This window comes from Cenococcum geophilum (assembly GCF_001692895.1).
Source record: "Cenococcum geophilum 1.58 unplaced genomic scaffold K441scaffold_17, whole genome shotgun sequence".
Classification (NCBI taxonomy): domain Eukaryota; kingdom Fungi; phylum Ascomycota; class Dothideomycetes; order Gloniales; family Gloniaceae; genus Cenococcum; species Cenococcum geophilum.
The window spans coordinates 293,439-315,630 of NW_027137575.1; the positions used below are offsets into that span (position 1 = coordinate 293,439).

The 22,192-nt window shown below is 44.1% G+C and overlaps 3 protein-coding genes across 3 annotated transcripts; 2 read left to right on the forward strand and 1 right to left on the reverse strand.

Annotated features, from left to right (window-relative positions):
* Window positions 1-12,005: 12,005 nt before the first annotated feature.
* On the reverse strand, window positions 12,006-13,029 carry K441DRAFT_658610 (uncharacterized protein). Its single transcript, XM_067648385.1, has one exon. The coding sequence runs from the start codon at window positions 12,701-12,703 to the stop codon at window positions 12,146-12,148; it is 558 nt and encodes a 185-aa protein (XP_067504731.1). The 5' UTR covers window positions 12,704-13,029; the 3' UTR covers window positions 12,006-12,145.
* A 5,076-nt stretch (window positions 13,030-18,105) lies between these two features.
* Window positions 18,106-19,975, forward strand: K441DRAFT_695770 (carbohydrate-binding module family 63 protein). Its single transcript, XM_067652836.1, has 2 exons — window positions 18,106-19,173; window positions 19,234-19,975. Exons 1-2 carry the CDS (start codon window positions 18,490-18,492, stop codon window positions 19,645-19,647), a joined length of 1,098 nt encoding a protein of 365 aa, XP_067504732.1. The 5' UTR covers window positions 18,106-18,489; the 3' UTR covers window positions 19,648-19,975.
* A 1,183-nt stretch (window positions 19,976-21,158) lies between these two features.
* K441DRAFT_470493 (uncharacterized protein) lies at window positions 21,159-22,139 on the forward strand (the record flags this gene model as incomplete). Its single annotated transcript, XM_067641858.1, has 1 exon — window positions 21,159-22,139. A coding segment is annotated over one exon (981 nt), but the record flags the coding sequence as incomplete, so codon positions are not given.
* Window positions 22,140-22,192: the final 53 nt, after the last annotated feature.

The following is a 22,192-nucleotide window of genomic DNA, read 5'->3' on the forward strand; positions in this document are numbered from 1 at the left end:
GATTAGAAGAGCTTAGGTAAAGGAAGTTAAGGACTAGGCAACTGACCGGAAAATAAGACTCCTTTAGGAACAGAAGGACCGTACTAAAATGCTACACGTCTAAAAAGAATAGGAAGATTAGGTAACTAAACTCTATATATTAAGCCTTGCTACGGTAATAGTAAGATTAGCTACGGTAGTATTATCCTTAACCCTAATTAATAAACTGGGTAAGTTGCTCCTATTTATAGCTAATATCCTAAATATCTTCCTCCCTGGCGTCCCAAATAAAGAGATACTTAAGGTATTTTAAGGTACTTTCTTACCTAATAACCTCTCTTGCCTCTGGATACACCAGCTTTGGTCTAAGCCTTAGAATAATATCCTTATTATTAACAGCGTCCTTTTTATAAGACCGAAAGAAGGGATGATAAAGGACTACCCGTCCGTTAAAGTGTGGGTAGAGGGCTTCCTTAACTATATAATAATTTTAATTGTTATATATAAGAATCTTTTAGTAGATCTTATTCCCTAAATGCTTACCTTCTATAATTAAGTTATCTGGCTATCTACCACCTACTAAATTGCTCCCTTAATAACTATAGCCTTAGAGTACTACTCTATGGTTATTTAAAAGAACTAGTTAGAGCTAGCTAACTAGAAGATTTCTAGTAACTTCCTAGATATCTATTATAATCCCAATACTTATAAATCCGTATCTATCTTAAAACGCGCGTAAGTAAGCACTAATATCTTAAGGACCTATTATAGCTTTAATAAAGGGAAGTGTGACCTAGGCAAGGATTGCAAGTTCCTATATACCTACAGTAAGTGTAGTAGCTTGTATACTATAAGGAATTATAAGTAGTAATTACTAGAGGAAAGTGTTAATAAGGAAAAGAAAGAGAAGGAAGAGGATTTTATTAAGCTATACCTATACTTCGCTAAAACTATACTCTACCCTTATAGTACGGGTAGGCTGAATACTATACTATTATTTCTAGTCTTTCTACCCTCCTCTCCTCTATAGGACTCTCCCTCCCCCTTAATTATTTAAGCGTGGGGGCGTTATCTATCCCTATACCCCGGCAACCTCTAATGCAATATTATTAGTATCTTAAAGTTTAGATACTAGATTGGGGTAGACCTAGAAATTAAGCTTCTCTTCTAAAAGAACTAAGCCTTAATAGCCGTAAATACGGTCCTAATCTTAGAGAAGATTAGCGCCAATTTAGATATAGGTAGGATTATAATGGCAACGTCTCCTGTTATATCCTTACCGCTAGGTTTAGTACCTAAAGNGGATNGGGNATAGCGCNGTATTTANAACTTATCCTTACTATNTAGCNNATCTNTTAANAACTTAATCCCTATAGNATTNGCNANACTATAATATTTAATAGTTAATTAGGTTCTCTAACACGTTATATATATAGGCCATAGTTATATAATTATTAAGAGGGATATTAAGAACGCCTTTTAGAATATTCTACTTTCTATTAAAGCTTAACGCCTTATAGGGTTCTCCTAAAAGGGTATAGTATATTTTAAACGTTGCCTCTTATTCGGCCTTTAAACTACACCCTTTTTATTTAATCTTTTTGCAAAGGGATTCTACTAGATACTTATTTAACATATCCCAAACGCCGCCTTAGAGCACTATCTAGATAACTTTATCTTTATACTCTCTAACGCTTCTATTCTCCCTTAATTGCTTAGTATATATAACTAATTAAGCGACGAATTAGGCATCCTATAAAACGAATTAAAGAATATTAAAGGCACTATAGCTGAAGTTCTAGGTTATATTATAGATACTCTAAAGTCTAAGCTATGTCTTTCTCCTTTAAAACAGGCCACTATAATTAAGGAGATTAATAAAGCGTTAAGTAGTAGATCCCTAACGCTGGTTTAGAGTTAAAAACTGGCTAGTAGACTTACTTAGAGCGCCCAGGTAATTAGGCTTAGGCGTCTATATAACTACTCTATCTAGGAGTTTATCTCCACTTTTATAAAGGCAGGTAGTTATCCTTACTAACGGCTAACAGCTAAACTTCGCTAAGACTTGTTATAGTAGAGGGATACTCTTACCCTTTTAAATAGTATCCTCTTCTTTAATAATACGGATTAAAAATAATTCTATCTCTTCTTAGATATATTTAGGATTCTTAGTTATAGGGCCTTTTTCTTTTTTAATAATTCTTAAGGGATAATATGGCCGCCCTATTCGGTATCTTTACCCTAAGACGATTCTTTAAGCTACTACCCTAATATAGAATACCGCCTTACCCTAATTAATAAGCGGGAGGTTTAAGCGATTACGACCTTATTCTAGCTCTAGGCAACGCGGTAGAAGTATAGCTTAGTTTATATCTATATGGATAATATAGTAGTACTCTTAGGATTCTAGAATATGGTAGTAAAAGGACTAGGTAATTACCCGCTCCATAAGATCCTCTAACTAGCCGCAGCCTATAATATTACGCTCTATACGGAGTAGGTTTCCTCTATAGAAAACGGGCTAGCTAATACTCTATCTCGTTTTAATCGCGATAGGGTGTTATTACTATACCCGCATTAGGATACTTCTGATTTACTATTACTATATGCTTCTTTATTATATTTAATCTAACGCCGAAATAGGAGATTTAGTCCCTTTTAAAGACCCCCTACCTAATTTCTAGATTAAGGTAAAAGCCCCCTTAGAATGCTTCGGCTAACTATTATAGCATAGCCTTTTTAATAGAATAAGAGATTTATACCATCCCGTAATTAAGAGTTAGGAGGGCTACTGCGACCTTTATAGAGCGGTAAAGTACCTAGCGCCTCTCTACTACCTAGGAGAATGGATTACCTAACAGATCTTTAGTAATACTAGTTTAGGAATAAGCTATATTAAGCCTACTATAGTTAAAGCCTATATCTCCATAATTTAATCCCACCATATTAACGCTAATTATAACACCTCCGTCTTTAATAATTCTATTATTAAAAGGATCCTAAACGGTGTAATATCTATAAATCCCTCTACTACGGCTAAAAAATTGCTAATTACTAAAGACATCCTTGCCTAATTAGTTACCCTAAATGCCTAATCCGTTAAGGATCTTAACTTTAACGCCGCCGTTACTACGGCCTTTATGGGATTCCTTTATCTAGGCAAGATTACCTATACTAAAGCTTAGAAAGATAGCTACGCCTTTTCTGCTATAAAATATACCAGAAACAATATAACGCTAGTAGAGGACTATATAATATTATGTCTAAAGCGTAGTAAAACAGACGTTAATTATTAAGGAGTTTTAATTATAATTGCCGCTTTAGGGCAATCTAAATGCGCAGTTTAAGCTATAAAACACCTATTTAAAAATAACCCCTAACCCGGAAACGCCCCTCTCTTTTACTTTAAGAGATCGGCCTTTATAAGCTACGCGGTTAGGAATAAGCTAAAGTATAGAGTTGCCGCTCTTGGCCTTTACTCTAAGCTCTATAACGGACACTTATTTTAAAAAGGTGCTACTTAATACGCTTAAGATAACGGTTTTATAGACGGCCAAATATAGCAACTAGGCTGGTGGTCCTCATAAGCGTTCTAGCTTTACTATTTATTATCCCTAAAAAACCTATTCCGGTTAAGTGTAAACTTTTAACATAGAATGCTAATACCGTTCTTATTATTACTCGCCCTAAATACAATAGGCGAAGGTATTTAGGTATAACGGCGTGTAGGAGTACCTATTTTAGCACTCTAATATATTAACTTAAATCTCTCCTTTCCCCCCCTTTTTTATTTTTTATTTTTTCTTCCCCCTACTCTACCTTGTATGGTATAGGCGCTACGCTTCTAGGTCTATAGGTATTACGTTTAGTTAAGGCAGGGTAATCCCCTATAAATAGCCTTACGAATATACCCATTCTTAATTAATGCCTTTAAGCCCGTACCCACTAATTAGATTAATTAATCCTCTTCTCTATAAGTGTATAAATAATAGATAGATATATCTATGTAGCTAAGCGAGCACTATAGCAGCACCCCTGTATCTTAGTAACATTAATATTATCAACATTTACAAAATTGAGCCTTACTTGCTTGCTTTCCCTCCCACCCATACCTTTTTCTTTAGTTATATATTTTGGGCTTTATAAATAGATACTGCAGCGATATGCTTGCGCACGGGTCTATAGGCATTACGTTTAGTTAAGGCAGGGCAATCTCCTATAAATGGCCTTGCGAATATACCCATTCTTAATTAATGCCTTTAAGCCCGTACCCACCAATTAGATTAATTAATCCTCTTCTCCGCAAGCGTGTAAATAATAGATGGTTCCACGGGTTCCATCCTAGACCGTGCTTGTATCAACCAACTAGCTTCTTCCAACTCTTCTCCAAGTAGTCGTAACATCGTACTTAAAGCGTCCGTAACATAGGGAGGACTTTTTTATATATACTTAGGGCCTTAATAGCCCTAATTACCCTACGGTCGGCGTTAATCAGTGGCTCAATCAGCAGGTGGCCCTAGATACGCGAATCTCCTCAGCTTGGCGCTGGTGGCGCTAAGGAGATCCTCGAATCTGACCCAGGTGGCTGGCTGAACACGTGATTTTTCGGCTGACCGAGGATCAGCCGGGCAGTCAATACCATAGAATCAATTAGCGGACATACGTATGTCCGCAAGCGGATATCGCTAACCTTTTTTGTCAAAAAGTTGATTCTACAGCCATGTGCATGACCAGCTTCCACCCCCCTCTAGCAAATATTTATTTCGCTTCGGTAGGCTACGCGGGCTCGCTCAATCGCCACCAACTGCACATAGTAATTGTAGCGAACGCCTATGTCAAAACTTGCCTGACGTACGCTTTCTCTCTCTTCCCCTTTCCACCCACGCCTCTAAAACGCGAATATAACGCCGTCTTTGCAGAGAGGTCGATGAAATTTGGCAATATCGTACGGGTGGAAACCTTGCGATATTTGACAAAGATCACGACGTTGCAGAGGAAGGCCGATCGCAAACAGAGGCGTTCGCTACGATTGCCATGTACAGCTGGTGGCAATCAGGCGAAATTGAATGACATGGCTGTACAGCTTTGTTCACGACCCCCCTCCAGGCGAGCTGCGATTTTTGTACGCCATTTAATTTCGCTTGATCGCCACCAACTGTACAAGGGGGTAACACAAATTGCTCAGACGCCCCCTGCTAGTATAATACACAAAATAACCTAGCCCTGCTATTACTTAGGGCTCGCTTATTTCCTCTCCATACTAGCAGGGGGGGCGTCTGAGGCATTAATGTTACCCCCTTATACATAGCAATTGGCGTGCCCCGGAGAGAACTTTTAAAAGAGGAGGATATTCATCTCAGACTTTCTTTTAATCGAATCCTAGTCTTTTATTTAGCTAGTTCCCGCTATAAGGCGGCCCCTGCGGCCCACCGAACAAAGCCCCAGAGCCCTAATGGCTGCTTCGACCCCTAAACGCGTATTAGCAATACCACCTCTAGACCCGCCAGCAGCTCCACTAAAACATACAAAGAAACCAAGCGCGAAGGTATAAGAGGCCTAGCAGTCGCTAAGGACATAAGCCCAAATATTAGTATAGTTTAAACAGTAGATAACCGCACCATAAACCGGACTATAAGCTATATAGTATATACTGCCTCTATTCCCTATAGTAAGAGTCTCTACCTTACCCAAATATAAAAGAGGAGGTATTAATCGTAATAAATTTTATCGACTTATTAAAAGCCTTAAAGAAACTATAGCATAGCAGAGCAATATTATTATAAACTAGAATAGCATTATTAAGAGTATTAGAAATAACCTTATAGATATTAAATCGGAATAGTAAAGCCTTAAAAAGTAAAACGCCGAACTTTAAAAGGCCATCTGGTCCTTATAAGCGCAACTAAATACTCCCTTAGCTCCAATACAATTATAGGCATTAGTAGCGGCTAGTAGAGGCATAGTAGGGTTAGAGATAATCTTGCCATAAATAATAAGCGCTAGGAACCCCAAGGAACCCAATTAGCAGCTAGTAATAGACGTTAGCCAAGCGGGTTTAAAGGCAATAGAGAGGGTAGCTACTACTAAAGCAGTAAAGTAAACTATTGCGTAAGGTATAAAGGATGTTAAGGGGCTTATAGGAGCTATACTTAAGGACTTCCGCGTATAGCGAATAAGCAACAGCGCAAGCATTATTAGATTCTCGGTAGAAAAAGACAAAGAAGCTGTATTTAGGTAGACGACTGCTTAATAGCTTAAACCGCACATCCTTAGGGCGAGGCTTATCGGACCTAAGTAGTATACAGTTAAGGCGGACTAGGTTAAAGTACCTTTAGTAATAGACATTAACAGCGGAAAAGTAAGTAAGTTAGCTATGGAGCGCTTTAGGGTAGAGAATGGGGTAGAGGTATATATAATAAGATAGCTAGGACAACTAAGGCCGCGCGGCTAGCACGCGTCGGTGATTATTAAAGTGGCAGCAAAGGAGGATATAGAGAAGCTGCTCACGTCGGACAACGTGTTATTTGGGGAAGGCGCGATTATTATATCACCATTTAAGGAGCGATGTACCCCTATAGTATGCTATAAATACAGAAGGTTTAGATATAGGGCTAAAGACTACACGTAACCTAATACGTGCGAAATATATAGGCGGGAAGGCTATCTCTAGTATAAGACGGTAAATCTACACTGCGTAAACTGCCAGGGTCCTTACTAAGCCTTATACCGTAAATGCCTAGTATATAGGAAAGAGATAGACAGGATTCTTATACAATAGCGCTATAAATAGAGAACTCTAGATCCTCTAGGCGAACATAAAGAAGTATAGGGAGGCGCAGCATACGCTATATAATGATAAAGCGCTAGCAGACTTCTACTTTATTCTAGGCCAGGAGCCTTACTGCTTTCTTTTAGATAGGGAAGTGGTGCTAGCTAGCTCAAATCCCCGGTGGATAAGGTTCGTCCCAATGGGTAGGCAGCAGTGGTATCCCCTAGTTAGGTTATATATCTAGGCATCTAAAAAGCTAGCAGCTATATAACTATAGGTAGATTTAGCAGATATCACGGCAGTAGTAGCGCACGTTAGCTAAAGGAGACTTATAATTATATTAGTATACATTCTAGACAGATATTTAAGGAGAACTAAGAAAGAGAACCTAGAGGAGCTCTCTAGTAGACTAAAGATAATTAATAGGCTAATCTAGGGTAAACTATTACGCGACCCATATACTAAGGTAGTAATCATAGGTAACTTTAATCGGCATAATCTACTATAGGGAGGAAGTTATATTAGTACCATATTAACGCAGGAAGAAAGCGCGCCAATTATTAACTTTATGGCGGACTAGTTACTCTAGAGCCTACTTCTAGTAGGAATACCTACGTTTAAAAGCGACGTAGGGCGAATATTAACAATTAACCTTATACTTGCAACCCCGGGCCTAGTAAGTAAACTAGTAAAGTGCGCCATCTAGGAGTATAAGTATGGATCAGACTATAAAGCTATCTATATTAGCTTCTAGGTTAATATAGACACGCAAGAGAGCTAGGAGAGGCTGCTTATTAAAAATACAAACTAGGATAAGATATGAGAAGATATAGAGCAATAAAAAAAGATAGGATTCCCTATAGAAGATGTGGACGAAATAGTTAACTACCTTAATAGGTGGGTTAACAAAGCCCTTAAAGCATACTACTAACAGGCCAGACCATCACCGTATATAAAAAGATGGTAGAATAAAAACCTTATAACGCTAAGGAAGTTATATATATACTAGAGGAACAGGAATAGCGCAATATAGAGGTAAGGAAGGGATAACCCTAAGCTATATAATATCGCAGTAAGAGCGAAGAAGCTCTTTTATAGGACTATTCGGCGATATAGAAAGCTCTATTAGGACAAATTCCTTAGTAATAGTAACAATATATAGAAAGCGTCGAAATACCTTAATCCGCAGGCTATATTCGCGTTCGCTAAAATACCGCTAATTAAGAAGGATAGAGGATAGGGAGAGGTTATTATAAAGAACCACAATATTATAAGAGAACTACTTTAGGTATTCTTTCCGGTCCCGCCGCCGTACGAATAAAAGAAGGAAGCTATAACTAGCTATAACCAATTGCTATAGGAGCCTATCGCCAAACACAAGGTTAAGGCAGCTATATTTAGGGCTAGCCTAAATAAGGCTCCTAGAAGGGACGGCCTACCAGCTAGAGTATAGCAAGAGCTATAGCCCGTACTAAGTAGTAAGATTACTACTCTCTTTACCAAATTACTTAAGATAGAAAAGGTACCCTAGGAATAGAAGGTAGTAAAGATTATACCGCTATAGAAGCTAAAGCGGGGGGACTATACGGTAGCAAATAACTATAGGCCGATCTCCCTCCTCCTAACGCTAGGAAAAGCACTTAAATCGCTAATGGCGGAGAGGATAGTATACCTAGTAGAGAAACACAGCCTATTACCTAAGACGCACTTTAGAGCTAGGAAGCAAAGGTTAACAATATATACGCTATTATATCTCTATAAGGACGTATTTAGAGCGTAAAGAGGAAAGAAGACGCTGTCTCTAGTATTATTTAATATTAAGGGTGCGTACAATAATGTAGCCATAAAGCCGGAAATTAGGAGATTATAGCAGCGTTAGATACCTCAGACGATTATATAATAGGTATAGGACTTTTATATAAACCGTTAAGCCTATATCCTAGTTAATGGATACACATTAAAGGTACAGGCGCTCCTATAGGCAGGTCTCCCGTAGGGATCAGCACTAGCCCTAATACTCTTTCTATTCTTTAATGCGGATCTTATATAAAGCGCACCTAGAAATAGCAACTCTATGGCCTTTATTAACGACTACTTAGCATAGGTTATAGGCCCTATAGCGGAGGAAAACACGCAGATTATCTAGGGCGAGATTATACCAATGCTTAAGAAATAGGAAAGGACTAGTAGAGCCTAATTTAAAGCAAAGAAAACGTTATTTATCCACCTTACTAGATATAAAGAAGCAGGCAGGGATGCCACCACGCCACTCCAATTCAAAGGAAAAGGGATCCCCCTGACTTAGGAAGTTAAAATTCTTAGGGTAATCCTTAATAAGGAGCTATGGTTTAAGGCGTACCTAGCGGATAAGGCAGGCAAAGCCACTAAGGTGGCGCTAGCGTTGCGCAGATTAAAGGGACTGTAGTCTAAGAGCGTTAAGCAGCTAGCTAAGAGCTTAGTCCTACTAGTAGTAGACTACGCGTCGCTAATATAGTACCCGCTTACGATACAAAAGTTAATATAGCTCCTTTAGTAGGCGCAGAGGATCACGGCACAAGCTATTATTAGGGGGTTCCGCTCCGTCACCCTACCAATAACAGAAGTAGAAGCCGGCTTACTCCCTCTTAAGCAAAGGCTATATAACCAGGCTATCGCGTTCTAGGTGTTAATCCATAAACTAGGCAAATTATATCCTTATTAGATAATTTAAAGATAAAGGCTCTATAGACGGCACCGATCGCCGCTCTAAAGGACAGTAGAGATATGTGAGGATGTCTAGGTAAATGGGGTACTAGAGGTTAAACCGTATATATGCCTACCGTAAGTAGCTAAGCCTAATATAGTAATATATAAGGACAAAGATTATACTTAAGCTATTATTAAAGACTATAAGCTAAGGTAGGTTAATATATACGTTAATATATTAGTGTATAATAGTAGGGCAGGAGTTAGTATATATGCTATACTATCTAAAGCAATACTTTTAAAAACGGTGGTAAGCTCTAATTAGGCTAACGCCCACCTTATAGAGCTTCTAGCAATTAGCAAGGCAGCTAACTAGCTATAGGACCCCACGTATACGGCTGTTAACTAAGTAGGTTTTCTAATACCTACATCTAGTATAAGAATATTCTCCGACTTATAATTAGCGTTGCTATTAGTATAAAGCTAGAGGGCTAGAGCCTGCTAGGAAATAGTTATAGAGATTTTAAAGAAGCTTTGGCTAAATAATATCACGCTATACTGGATTTTAGGCCACTTAGGATTTATAGAAAATAAAAAGGCTAATAAGCTTACTAAAGCAGCAATAAGACTAGAGAGCGAGGAGCTACCACAGAGAGACGGCCTCCTATAGTACCTTATAACGTAAGCGTTAAAAAGAGCTAAGATAACAACAGAACCGCTTCTATTAGGAAGATCTAATACGGGCAAGTTTATAAGGAAGATTAACGTAGTACTTTACCTTAGAAAGGCTATAGGATTATACCAGCAGCTAATTAGCTTAGAAGCTGCCATCCTTATACAGCTATGGACCGGCAAGTTATTTCTAAAGGAATATCTCCACAAAATTAATGTATTAGAGACGGCGTTATGCGACTATAGGCTTATAAAGTTAATATAGTACTTTCTCTTCTCTTATAGGAGGTAGGCATAGTAGAGAATTAAATTAAGAGAGTAATATAGAGATCAATTTAGGGATCTATTATATATATTAGAAGGCTACTTACGCAAATAAGAAAAAGGCAGGAATATTAACGGCCCAATTAAGCGCTGAAAGCCAGATATTAGCGTAGTTAAAGCTATAATTAAATTTGCAAAGGAGACCGGACGTTTATACCTAAGTATATAAGATATAAAGAGCATAGAAGCCGACATTAATAAGCGAAGACTCTTAAGAATTCCTCCTCTAATTATCTAACCAAATACACCACAAGCCTCCTCTACACGTGCCTCCACTAGTGCGTCGCCAATTAAGAAGCGCACAACGCTAGAATAGCCCTACGGACACGAGGCATTAAAAACTACTTACTTAGGCTTACCTCTAAACTCTAACTTTCTTTAATAGTAACACATTACTTTCCTTTATTTTTTCCTTAGTTAAGTATAGTATTAGGTAATAGATATATAGTTCTTATAGTTAGCTTCTAAACTAGAGCAAGTATATTAATAGCAGGAAGTATTTAGTTAGCGCTCTATAACGGCCCATACCCTAGATAGTGCATGGCCATAATAGAATATACATACATACATACATACGTACATAGCAATCATAGCAAACGCCTATGCTTGGCTGTAAGAACTTCAAAAAGCTGTTTACGCTCCACAGTATCGTCATCTTTATCAAATATCGTGAGGTTTCCACCCCTACGATAATGACAAATTTGAGCGCTGTATTTGCGTTTTGGCAGCTATTATAAGTCCACAACGTAGGTGTAGGCGTAGGCGTAGGCAAAAGGGGAAGGAAAGAAACTTCAACAAGTCGTTGAAAGGGAGGAGTCGACAGTTCTCCCAGACAACCAAAATGGCCCTTGCGTTCAGCCATAGGCGTTCGCTACAATTACTATGTATAGTTGGTGGCGATCAAGCGAAATTAAATGGCGTACAAAAATCGCAGCTCGCCTGGAGGAGGGGGGTGGAAGCTGGTCGTGAACAAAGCTGTATGGTCTGAGGGCGACGTTTATTAAGCGATGCGACTTATTTTGTATGTAGAGCAGTCACTTTCTTCAACGAAATTAATCTACACCCCCACAACAGCTATCATCTTAGAAATACCGTCAAATTGATCCGCAGAAGCAGCTCTATAATCGATGAGTATATCTACTCCGTATGCCTCCACAATATCTGATAGAAAGCGCCGCCGAACGGGCGATTCGCCTACTCAGGCTCTGCACGAAGCTCGTATACGGAGGCTCTGCACGACGGCTCTATATAAAAGCTTTGTGCAGAGCTTCATGTAGAGCTTCGTGCAGAGCCTCCGTACGCAGAGCTTCGTGCGGAGCTTTTGTACGCGGAGCCTCTGTACGGCCTACCCAAACAATAACTACCTAAGGTACTCCACACGTCCGCCAGGCCGTAATGGGTTCTTTAGGGTGGCTATTATAGATTTATGGTAGTTTTATATATGTTAGCTAGCATCCGATAAAGTTATATATGGTCGCGGAATTACTACTAATTTACTAGTAACGCCTTTTTTTTTGGACGAAAATGATCACAAGACCTAAAAATACCTAAGTAATAAAAATTATATATTCTAAAAGCCTAAGTTCTGTTAACTACTCGAAGACATCGAGATGCACTCTAAAGGAAATCAAAAGCCCACATCACCCCACTAAAAATGCCTCAGCGAACATCAAACGCCAACACAATGCCCCACCCATCCGAACTCCAGTAGCAATCCTACAAGGGGCGGACGATGATATACGGTCCCGCGACTGCGCCATTCCACTTAATCTCGACCACATCGTTGACCCCGACCAACTCGCCCGCCATCCTGCGACCCGCCGGGCAATCAAACACGCCGTTAGAGCCATACCCATCAACCGCTGTCGCATACCCGCCATTGACTGCCTGGGCCCTTCCTAAATACTGGTCCCTTAGATTACCACTCGGCCAGGTCGTTGTCGGCCCCGCGGCAGGCGCCAAGCTCGTAAAGACGTCGAACTGGCCCGAGCCCGTGACCGTGGCACTGCTGTCGAGGGAGAAGGCCAGCTCGCACTTGTGGCCCGCGGTCCAGGCCGGGAAGTCGAAGGTCACGAGCGTGGTAACGTCGGACTCGCGGCCGGACTTAAAAATGCGGCCCCATGTAGTGGCGTAGTTGATCGCGCCAGTCCACACGCTGTACTGCGAGAGTGTGGTTGGGTGGATGGATTGGGCACTGTTATAGGGCTCGATGGGGGCGGCCAGGGTAGTAGCGAGGAGGGTGGTGAGGGTTGCGAGGGTGGTGGTGAACTTCATTTTGGCTTAGAAGAGGAGATGGAATTAAAGTAGCGATTGATAGAAGATTTTGAGCGAAGGTTGAAATAAAAGTTTGACTGGAAAGCTGTCTTTGCTGCTTGAAGATGAGATCTGAATGCTGATGATGAGAACCATTCTGCCTCCATTCTCTCGACCTTATATATCTTTTCCCCTCCACGACGTCCGCAGCGCTATGTTCTTAGAGTGCGCTAGATTGCGAAGCACAGCACGCAAAAAGGCTCACCTGCGACCATAGCCCGATCTTTACGACCGCGAGTGTAACTGTGGCTGTGGCGTAGTGTGATCTTTTAGCTAGCAAATAGCAGCCAAGCTTGCACATTTGGCTAGACCACTGACCGTTTATTCGATGCGGGAAGGTTATGCCAAGCTTTTCTTTTTGCTTGCTGGGGCTGGTTGATAATCAGCCGCAGGGCTAAGCTGGGGAGGAGGACGGTGATAGGTTAAACCTTTCAGCCGGGCGCAGCATTTCTTGGAAAGTGCTATTTCAAGGATTTAAGCTTATTTCTTGGAAGGTTACTGCGGAGATCACAATACTCGGATGCCTATAGCGATAAGGCCAAGGCATAAAGTTGTATTTTTAGAGTATTATTGAAAGTTCTAGCTGTAGTGAGACATATACTACTATCTATCAACAGCCACCACCTTCTGCCTGCGCCAATTGTTTGGCATTTGTCAGGTATACAGCCATGTGCATGACCAGCTTCACCCCTCCTGCAGAAATTCCTCTTAACGTCGCGCGCGTATAAGGAACTGAAGATCTTATAACTTATAGAGTATGCTTTCCTCTATAATTTGGTGTAATTTTTATATCGACAGGTATTGTGGGGGGGTAGATCAATTTCGTTAAAGTTAATAAGATCTTCTCATATAAACCGTGTTTAGGCTTTCTACAAAGCTCGCCAAAGTGCCTCAGACCAAGAAAACGATTACCGTCCTAATGCACTTGGTAATCTCTCGACAAGCTCCTTGGGCTCAAATCGGTTCCGAACGTAGGAGTCCAAGGCGGGGGTCTGGGGGTATGTACAAATGCCGGAGGCTCTAACTAGGCTGATAATGCATAAATATGAGAGAATTTTAGAAGTTTGGCTGGGAGGTCTAGAAGTCCGCCGGGAGTAGCAGCAACTATCCATACAATTAGTGATGAAGAGGTTTAAGCACACCTAATGTGAGCCCCCAAAGACTCCGGGAGGGACTATTTACAGCTTTTGTTTCTACTATTACTACGTCGCAATAGGGTACACGCTATGGCCTTAGCCTGTTTAAGGATAATGGAGGAGGCGAAGGCGAGGGAGTAGCTTTTGGCTTGACAGGTTGAAGGCTGGGTGAGCAAGCAAAGCGCATCATCAGGGTTGTAATAAAAGACATTAAGTACAACGAACGTTTAATATTCGGTATTCAGTAATAGCTAATCAATACCGAATACTGATTAAAGTGCTGGATAGACAGCTTGGCCTTAACCATTTGGAAATGCACCGCTTGGCTCGCACTCTCTTAAGACTGAAATTATCTTCCACTTCTTGCTTCCTATCCTTTCGTTTCCTCTTCTGATTAGGCGTGATGCTACCCAACGGCTGTCTAACGGGGATCTTTGCTTGCTTGAGATTAATAATCATAAAACTCTCGCTTTGCTCGTCCCATAACATATTCCGTAGTTTAGGATCCTTATGCAACACCCGTAGATTGTGCAAAGCCTGCAAAGCCGTATCCAATTTTCCCGCAAAGTATAATTCGTTCTCCCGGGTAAGAAAGTTAAAGAGTGGCCGCCCAGCCTAGCTAAGGAAGAGCATGCTAACATAAACCCCACCGTCGTAGTATTGTGGGAGTTTTAGTATAATAAATCCAAGGTAGACTAGGACGAATTTCCCTTAGATAGGACGAGCGTGATTATAGATGCGCTGTTTATTCTAGAGGTAGAGGAGATTAGATTTCACTATCTATTTCGCAACCAGAGTATATCTATATAACAACAGTCTAACTTTAAAAAGCGCTCCGCGGGCTCCTTTAATATATAGTGGCTTACAGTCCGCATTACTCCCACGGTCCGTGGCAAGCTGTTGCCGGATAAGGCGGAGAAACGTCCTTTGGTCAATGTGCTTCCCTTTATAAACCTAAAAGTTAGGGCACTGCTTATCTATCGTACCGCTATAGGCTAGCCTAAGTAAACACCGCTGCGTGTAGTACACTCGCTCCTTGATCCTTGGTCTAGACATTAGTTCTGCTGGCTTCTTACCACCGGCCGTACCTTTCTTGGTTCTTCTGCTTCCTTTTGCAGTCGCCGCTTGGTTCCCGGCCACACGTCGACTGCTGCCCCAACACTGAGGCGGTGAGTCCGGGGTGAAGTCGTCTCCCTTATTATATCTATTATCATCGCCACTGATATCTTTATCGTTGCAGGTAGTCGCTTTGCCGCGAGACCGTAATGCAATCGGCGAGCGTAGAAACCCATTTTCGCGCTTTAACCTGTACGTGCTGTGGCGGACCTTTTTCTTCTTTTCTCCGGAGTTGGTGAGATTTGCTATAGAATATCGACACGCTCTATGGGCTAAGTGGGTAACTTTTCTGCTTTATCGTGCCACAACTAACTAGGCGCCTTGGCTCTGGCTGCACGAATAATAAAGGTAAAAATCCCCGGGACCGCCGTTAGGTATAGTCTGTTTTTATCGTCCTCTCGATAATCTAACTTTGGTATTAAAAGATGGTAGTAGGTAACCGAAGGGTCATCCGCAATATACAGGAAAATGATGGCTTCTTCTGTAAAGACGTAACCCTATTAGACGCCTTTGCGGATTATGTCTGAGAAGAGTTGCGTGATTACTGCAGCTGCCAGCCATTTCGAATTAAATTCGAAGCTCTCGCCTTCCTTATTGATTACATCTTCGACCGGTCGAATCTCCCTATCTAGTCCGGCTACTACATTGTCCAGCGAGAACTTATGCGGCGCCTTGTATTCAATCGACATAATTGCAGTCTTTTTACCGCCCAACCGCTCGTATATACAGAACTGGTCTGCTGGTCCACCTTTCGTTCGACTCCTGCTCCTTAAAATGTCCTGCTTAGCTTTCTCTTTACCCTTATCTGCTTTCTGCCCCTTGCCTTACGCCATTACCATTATCTAGTTTGGTATAGTGGGTCTACTGATTAATATTTGCTCCATTTTCTCCTCGATTGGTATCCCGCTCGGCTCTCCCATATTTGTATGGCTTTTAAATACCACCTTTCCCCGAAGCCCGAGCACTTCCCGCAGCTGCTTATCTTTATATATTTCCTTAACTAAGCTCCGCATGTGGTTCTTAACCGTTTCGCGTGCGTAGTATCAGAGCCCGGTCTCTACGCTAATTAGGTGGAGGTTTTTGCGGATATAGTTAAGTTGGTGCGAGGACGGGAAGATAGGCTTTAAATGGAAATCTGAGTTGGTTGAGAATTGTTCCTAGACCTCTTCTTGTTCCAGTAAGAAATTGTCCCACGGTACGATGCGCAGCGGGTGTTGTCTGTTAGTAGGGTCGGTCGTATTTCCCTGGGTTGTTGAGGCTTTGTTGGTAATGATTTCGATGGCTTGGGAGAGTTTATGGCAAGCTTCAAGATAGTTGATGAATGTTTTCGGCTGGGACCGTTCTGCATCGGCTTCGGCTGCTCGCCGCAGGCGTTGCTCCTATTCCCGCAGGCGTTGCTCCTCCTTTGCCTGAGCTTTGGCCTGCTCGAGCTGTCGGCGGAGCCCCGCAAGCTCTTGTTCCATCCTGATGCGATCTAGATTTGACGTAGTCTTGGCAAAATAAAGCTGTAGATTTGATTAATCAAATTATAACGCAATATCGCGATAATAAAGCTCGAACTTGAGATATATTATACTAGTCAGGCTACACGGGATCTTCATCATTAGAAGAATGCTTACGGCCCATTGTGGTAGTTAAATTGAGGTAGAAAGCTATCTAGATACTATGGTTGAGCCGATTTTGGTGTTCGCGCACGGGCCACATTCCTAAACGACCTCAACAGCGATAGAAGATTGATGGCCTTGTTGAGACTTTGGTGCTTCCCCATGCGCAGCGGCAGCAAATTTCGAGGGCGCCTTGAGTTATCAGGCCTCGCGGTTATCGGAGGTTGATGGTGTGCTTCGAACGACTCATTCAACCTGTTAAGAGGAACCTCAGGAAGGCGACTTGGTGGAGGCATAGGTAGACCTCAACGAGGTTCCAAGGGAGGGTCAACCAAGCTTCCGGGAGGCTAAGATCTAGAGGTGTCTTAGACGACCAGGGATGCATATAACTATTACGCTTGGACGAAGTTAAAATTTAACACTATTTATAACCATAAAAAGTTACTATTTATCCCTTGACACGGCAATTTTGGTCCTTAGGTTATCAATAAGAATCAACCAATTGGAAAAGCTGGGTTAAATATAAATATCCAATTGAATCCAGTCGCGAATATAAACTACCTTGGCAAAGGACCCTACCGTGTCAAGGGATAATATATTGCCCTTACCAATAGTATTAGTTTAAAAAAAAACTTATATACCTGCCTGTAGCCTTGTTGGCTTGTAACAGGTTGGGACGGCTTGGCAGCCTTCCCTGCGACATTCACCACAACGGCAAGGCAGGTTTAAGCAAGGCGCAGGCAAACCTAAATTTGGGTGTGGGATTGATGTATACATGAGAATACGAGGCATCTGCAACGCCAAAAAAGCCTGTTTTCCATAAAAAGCCCCTGGTAATCAGCTTGCTGAATGGCGTAGCACTGCACGGTTGGGACGTCGTCTGCTCTAAGATACCATAAGAAATCAGGCACACAGTCTATGAGATTTTACCTTTCCCCGGAATCTATGAATTGGGGAAAGTCCTTAGGGTATCGATAAGAATCAACCAATCGGAAAAGCTGGGTTAATATAAATATCCAATTGAATCCAGTCGCTAATATGAGCGACCTTGGCAAAGGACACTGCCGTGTCAAGGGATAGAAATTGCGCCCTGCGCGCACCCGGACCGTGCTGGATACTTTTGGCGGAATATTTCAGTTCCTTGAAAAAGGACACTCATGACTCGATAGAGGGACATAGCACGGAGGGATAAGCATGATCCTGCATGCAGAGGAGCAAGGTTTGTTAGTAGCGTTGGTGGTAAAGCCGGGTAGAGAGGGATAGCGAGAAGGTAGTCCAGGCACCGACCAATAGACGCATTTCCCGTTTAGCCTGTGCCTGGAGGCCTCATCTGGGCTCTCTGACAGTTATTAGAGTTCTAGCGATGGATGCAGCTTGGGACGTTAGTGTAAAGGTCCCACTCAGACGTAGGGGAAAAACATTGTTCCGTAGTTAGTGGCTTCGTCCTTGATTATCTCGCTACGTTTGATCCCCAGCTAACGGGCATGGAATCATCTCGTCTGGTGCAGCCATAGCTTGCTCCGGGTAAAAGAGACTTAGAATTAGCTACTTTAGTCTTCACTCCGACAGTGGCGTCGTGGAGCTGCGTAAGCGGAGCGGGGCAATTATGATGCAGTTTCCTTAATTTCCTCAATTCGTGTAGGCGAGCTTCGATGGCGGTAATACATATACAGAGGGCGTGCTGGTTTTACCTCAGGCCACCGAAGTCTTCTTCTCTTGTTTTCACTGCTGGCACTGTTCTTTTCAACGCTTATTTTCAGTACATATTTTGAGTTTTCGACTCAATCCCATTCGTTTGAACATCGACCCTTTCGTCCTCTACGCTCATTGAAGACTATAGCCACGGCCTTCCCTCTGTGTTGAACACTGGATCTCTGCCGGACTAGAAATCATGAAGCTTCTAGTATCCATTCCTCTTCCAATACTCGCTCTATGCGCGAGCTTTAGCCTTGTCTTTGCTCAGTCAGATTTTTGCTCCCCAAACATCGTCTATGTCACGGTCACTCCCACAACAACAATCACCGCGGCCCAGCAGACATGCGGCTTGACCACATACACGACAACAACTCGGACAACGACAACTACGGTTACAGTTCAGCCTTCCCAGGCAGTTGAGATTTCGTCTGCTGCTGGTACCTCTGTAGCGCCATTGAGCAGCGTGGTATACACCTCACTCATTTCAAATTCATCTACCCAAGGCACCTTCTCCTTCGTTCTCCCTTCCTCGACCAGCGAAGCCATCGCGCAATCTAGCTCCGTATCGGTTGCCGAGAAAAACGCCGCCAAGCCATCACCGACGACTCTATCGACGACAGTACTCCACTCAGCAACGTCGAGGTCTACCGCTGGAACCGTCGTGCCAACCTCCTCCAGCACTGCACTCAGCGGCTCCAACTCCGGCCAAGCAACCTACTACGGTGGCAACATCAGCGGAGGCACGTGTTCCTTCAGCACCTACTCACTTCCCTCAGGCATCTTCGGTACCGCGCTTTCCGACTCCAACTGGGATAACGCCGGCAACTGCGGCGCTTGCATCCAAGTCACCGGGCCTAGCGGGAACTCGATCAAGGCGATGGTGAGTTTCATCCCTTCCTTCTAACCGTACCCGAAGAAATCCAAACACTAACACCAACAGGTTGTCGACGAATGCCCCGGCTGCGGCACCAACCACCTCGACCTCTTCCCGGACGCGTTCTCCGCTCTCGCAAACCCGACCCTCGGCATCATCAACGTGTCGTGGGACATCGTCCCGTGCGGCATCACCTCGCCGCTCCGCCTCCGCAACAAAGAGGGGACGTCGCGGTACTGGTTCGCCATGCAAGTCATCAACGCGAACATCCCGGTTGCCAAGCTCGAGGTCTCTACGGATGGCGGTGCCACCTGGCAGGCGACGACGCGCCAGAATTACAACTTCTTTGTGGGTGCTAGCGGGTTTGGGACCGACACGGTTAATGTGAAGGTTACGAGCTCAACTGGAAAGGTCATCACCGTGAATAGTGTTGGGGTCGCTTCCGGGACGGAGGTTACTGCTAGTGGAAACTTTGCGTGAGGGGGGAGCCTTGGGAAAGCAATAGGAGTCGCGGCAAGAACGGTTTGGTGGGGGGTTTTCTGATGGCGTCGGGTTGGTCATGAAAGAGTTAGGTTTAGTAGGAGTGTGCCTGGAGCAGTGAAGTTACGTTCTTGATGATTATTGTTGTATACTCGCCCTCCAAGCAGAGGGTTAGTTAGTTGCTGAGACCATGGGGTATCATTCTTGTCTATATTTATTATTCAGGACGTACCGACTCTCTTTGAGAGAGTAATTGGATATTCTGAGGCCAACGTAGACGAGTTTGGTATGCTCTTGCATTCTTTGCCTCAGTAAACCTTGAATCCACCAATGCTGTCAACCAAAAACTAGGTGTTCAAGTGACCTTTCACAAGTTCACCGTCGCGTGCTCGGTCGGGCTTTGCGAAGTGTTTATCCCTTAACCTGTCAAGGCCCTTAGCGTAAGTGGTCCGCGCGGAACATTGTTCTCAACGAAGTCAAATGCTTCGTATTTCTAAGAACGGCTGCTTAATTCGACCGGTTTGATTGGTGGGCTCTTATAGATACCGTAAGGACCAATGTTGACGGGTTAAGGGATAACTATCTATTAGGGCAGTAACTGAGCTGGCATGGAATATATGAATGATGCTCTATGAGGGAAGATTCTAAGGGGCTCGATGGCCCGAGAAGATATCTATAAGGTGGCTCGCGCACTATCACGTGACATATCACGTGCACATCGCCGAGCTCACAGACTGCTGGAGTACCCCCCTACCAGCACTATCGTTAGCTGCTGTTTTCATGTGCGTACAATCCATAGTTACAAATGCACGACCAGCCTCTCCCGTCTCTTGGGTTTGTCAACATCATCGCTTCTTGTATCGCGTTCTACCCTCGCTTACTCACAGCAATACTGCAACGTTGGACCCTCACGGTCTCAACCATCAAACCACCACCGCCAAGAATCTACACTGTCCATACCTCCATCAAGCCTCTTTATACTCATGTAAAGAATAACTGATACTGTATTTTAGTCGTTTCGCTGATATTGTCCGGTTACACTCGGAGTGGGTCCAACACTAAATTGAGTCACCGCTGCAGTTCCCATGCAGCCTTTGTGACTCGTTCGAAATATAAAGCTCTCGTGTTTTCGTATACTCCAATCCGCATGTACAACTGGTCCACTAGGCATGTCGAAAAATGCCGCTTGGCAAGAATGACTCCTCACAATCACAGCCAAACCCTGCGAGGGAGAACTCCGAGCCGTGCATCTAGAAGAAGCGAAAGACATAAATCTTCTCCATTAACTTTTGAAAAAGACAAGTGATACTTCCCTTCCAAACTCACCACCCAATTCCTCTCAAACACTCTTAGCCTCTCACTCCTAATCTCTCAAAATATTCGAATTGCATTTCCGTCCCCATTCCGCCCAATCCGCCACCATGCCACCCCTCACCATCACCACCACCCCCGAACTAGCCGCCTACCTCGCCTCCAAAAATATCCCCTACACAACCCTAACCCTCCTAACCGGTGGCACCGCCAACTTCGTCTGGCGCGCCACCCTCCCAACCACGCCCCCCTCAACCATAATCATCAAGCACGCCGAGCCCTTCATCGCCTCGAACCCAAGCATGGCGTTCTCACCCGCGCGCATGGCCTTCGAAGCCCGCACCCTGACAGCCCTCCCGCCCCTCCTAGAGGACCTCGCAACGCCGGACCTGGACCTGGGCCTGGACCTAGACCCCGCCGCAACACTCGACCCCGCCACGCCGACCCCGCCAACCCTCCCCGTCCGCCCCGTCCCCCTCCTCGCCCACGACGCCGCAAACCACATCCTCCACCTCGCCGACGGCGGCCCCCGCACCCTCAAAGCCGCCTACGCCGACCCCGCCGTCTCCCCCCCGGCCGCGGGAGCAGCGCTAGGCCGCTGGCTCGCGTGTCTGCACGCCCGCACGATAGCCCTGGACGTCGGCGACAACGCGGTGGCGAAGGCGATGTACCGGCACTCCTACCGCAACCTAGCGGGCGCGCTGGAGGCGTTCGGGCAGGCGCGCTCGGTCGGGGAGAGGGCCGATGCGGAGTTTGGGGCGTTGTTGGCCGGGGATGACGGGGTGGTTTGCCATGGGGATTTTTGGCCGGGGAACGTGCTGGTTGGGGAGGAAGGGCAGCGCGGGCCCGTGCTCACGGTCGTGGACTGGGAGATGGTGCGGCGCGGGTGTGGGGCGACGGATGTCGGGCAGTTTGCCGCTGAGGCGTGGCTGCTCGATCGGTTTCGGGGGGGTAGGGGGTTGCTGCGGGCGTTTTTGGCGGGGTATGCGGCGGTGACGGGACCGCTGGAGAGGACGTTTGTGAGGCGGGTTGCGGTGCATTGGGGCGTGCATGTTGCGTATTGGCCCACGGTGGTGGAGTGGGGGACGAGGGCGGAGACGGCGGGGCTGGTGAAAGTGGGATTGAAAGTGATTGAACTGGCGATGGATGAGGATTGGGAGGGGTTGGCGGAGAGTGAGCTGTTTCGGGGGTGTGGAGATGTTTGGAAGGGGGTGTGAGGGTGTGGTAAGAAAAT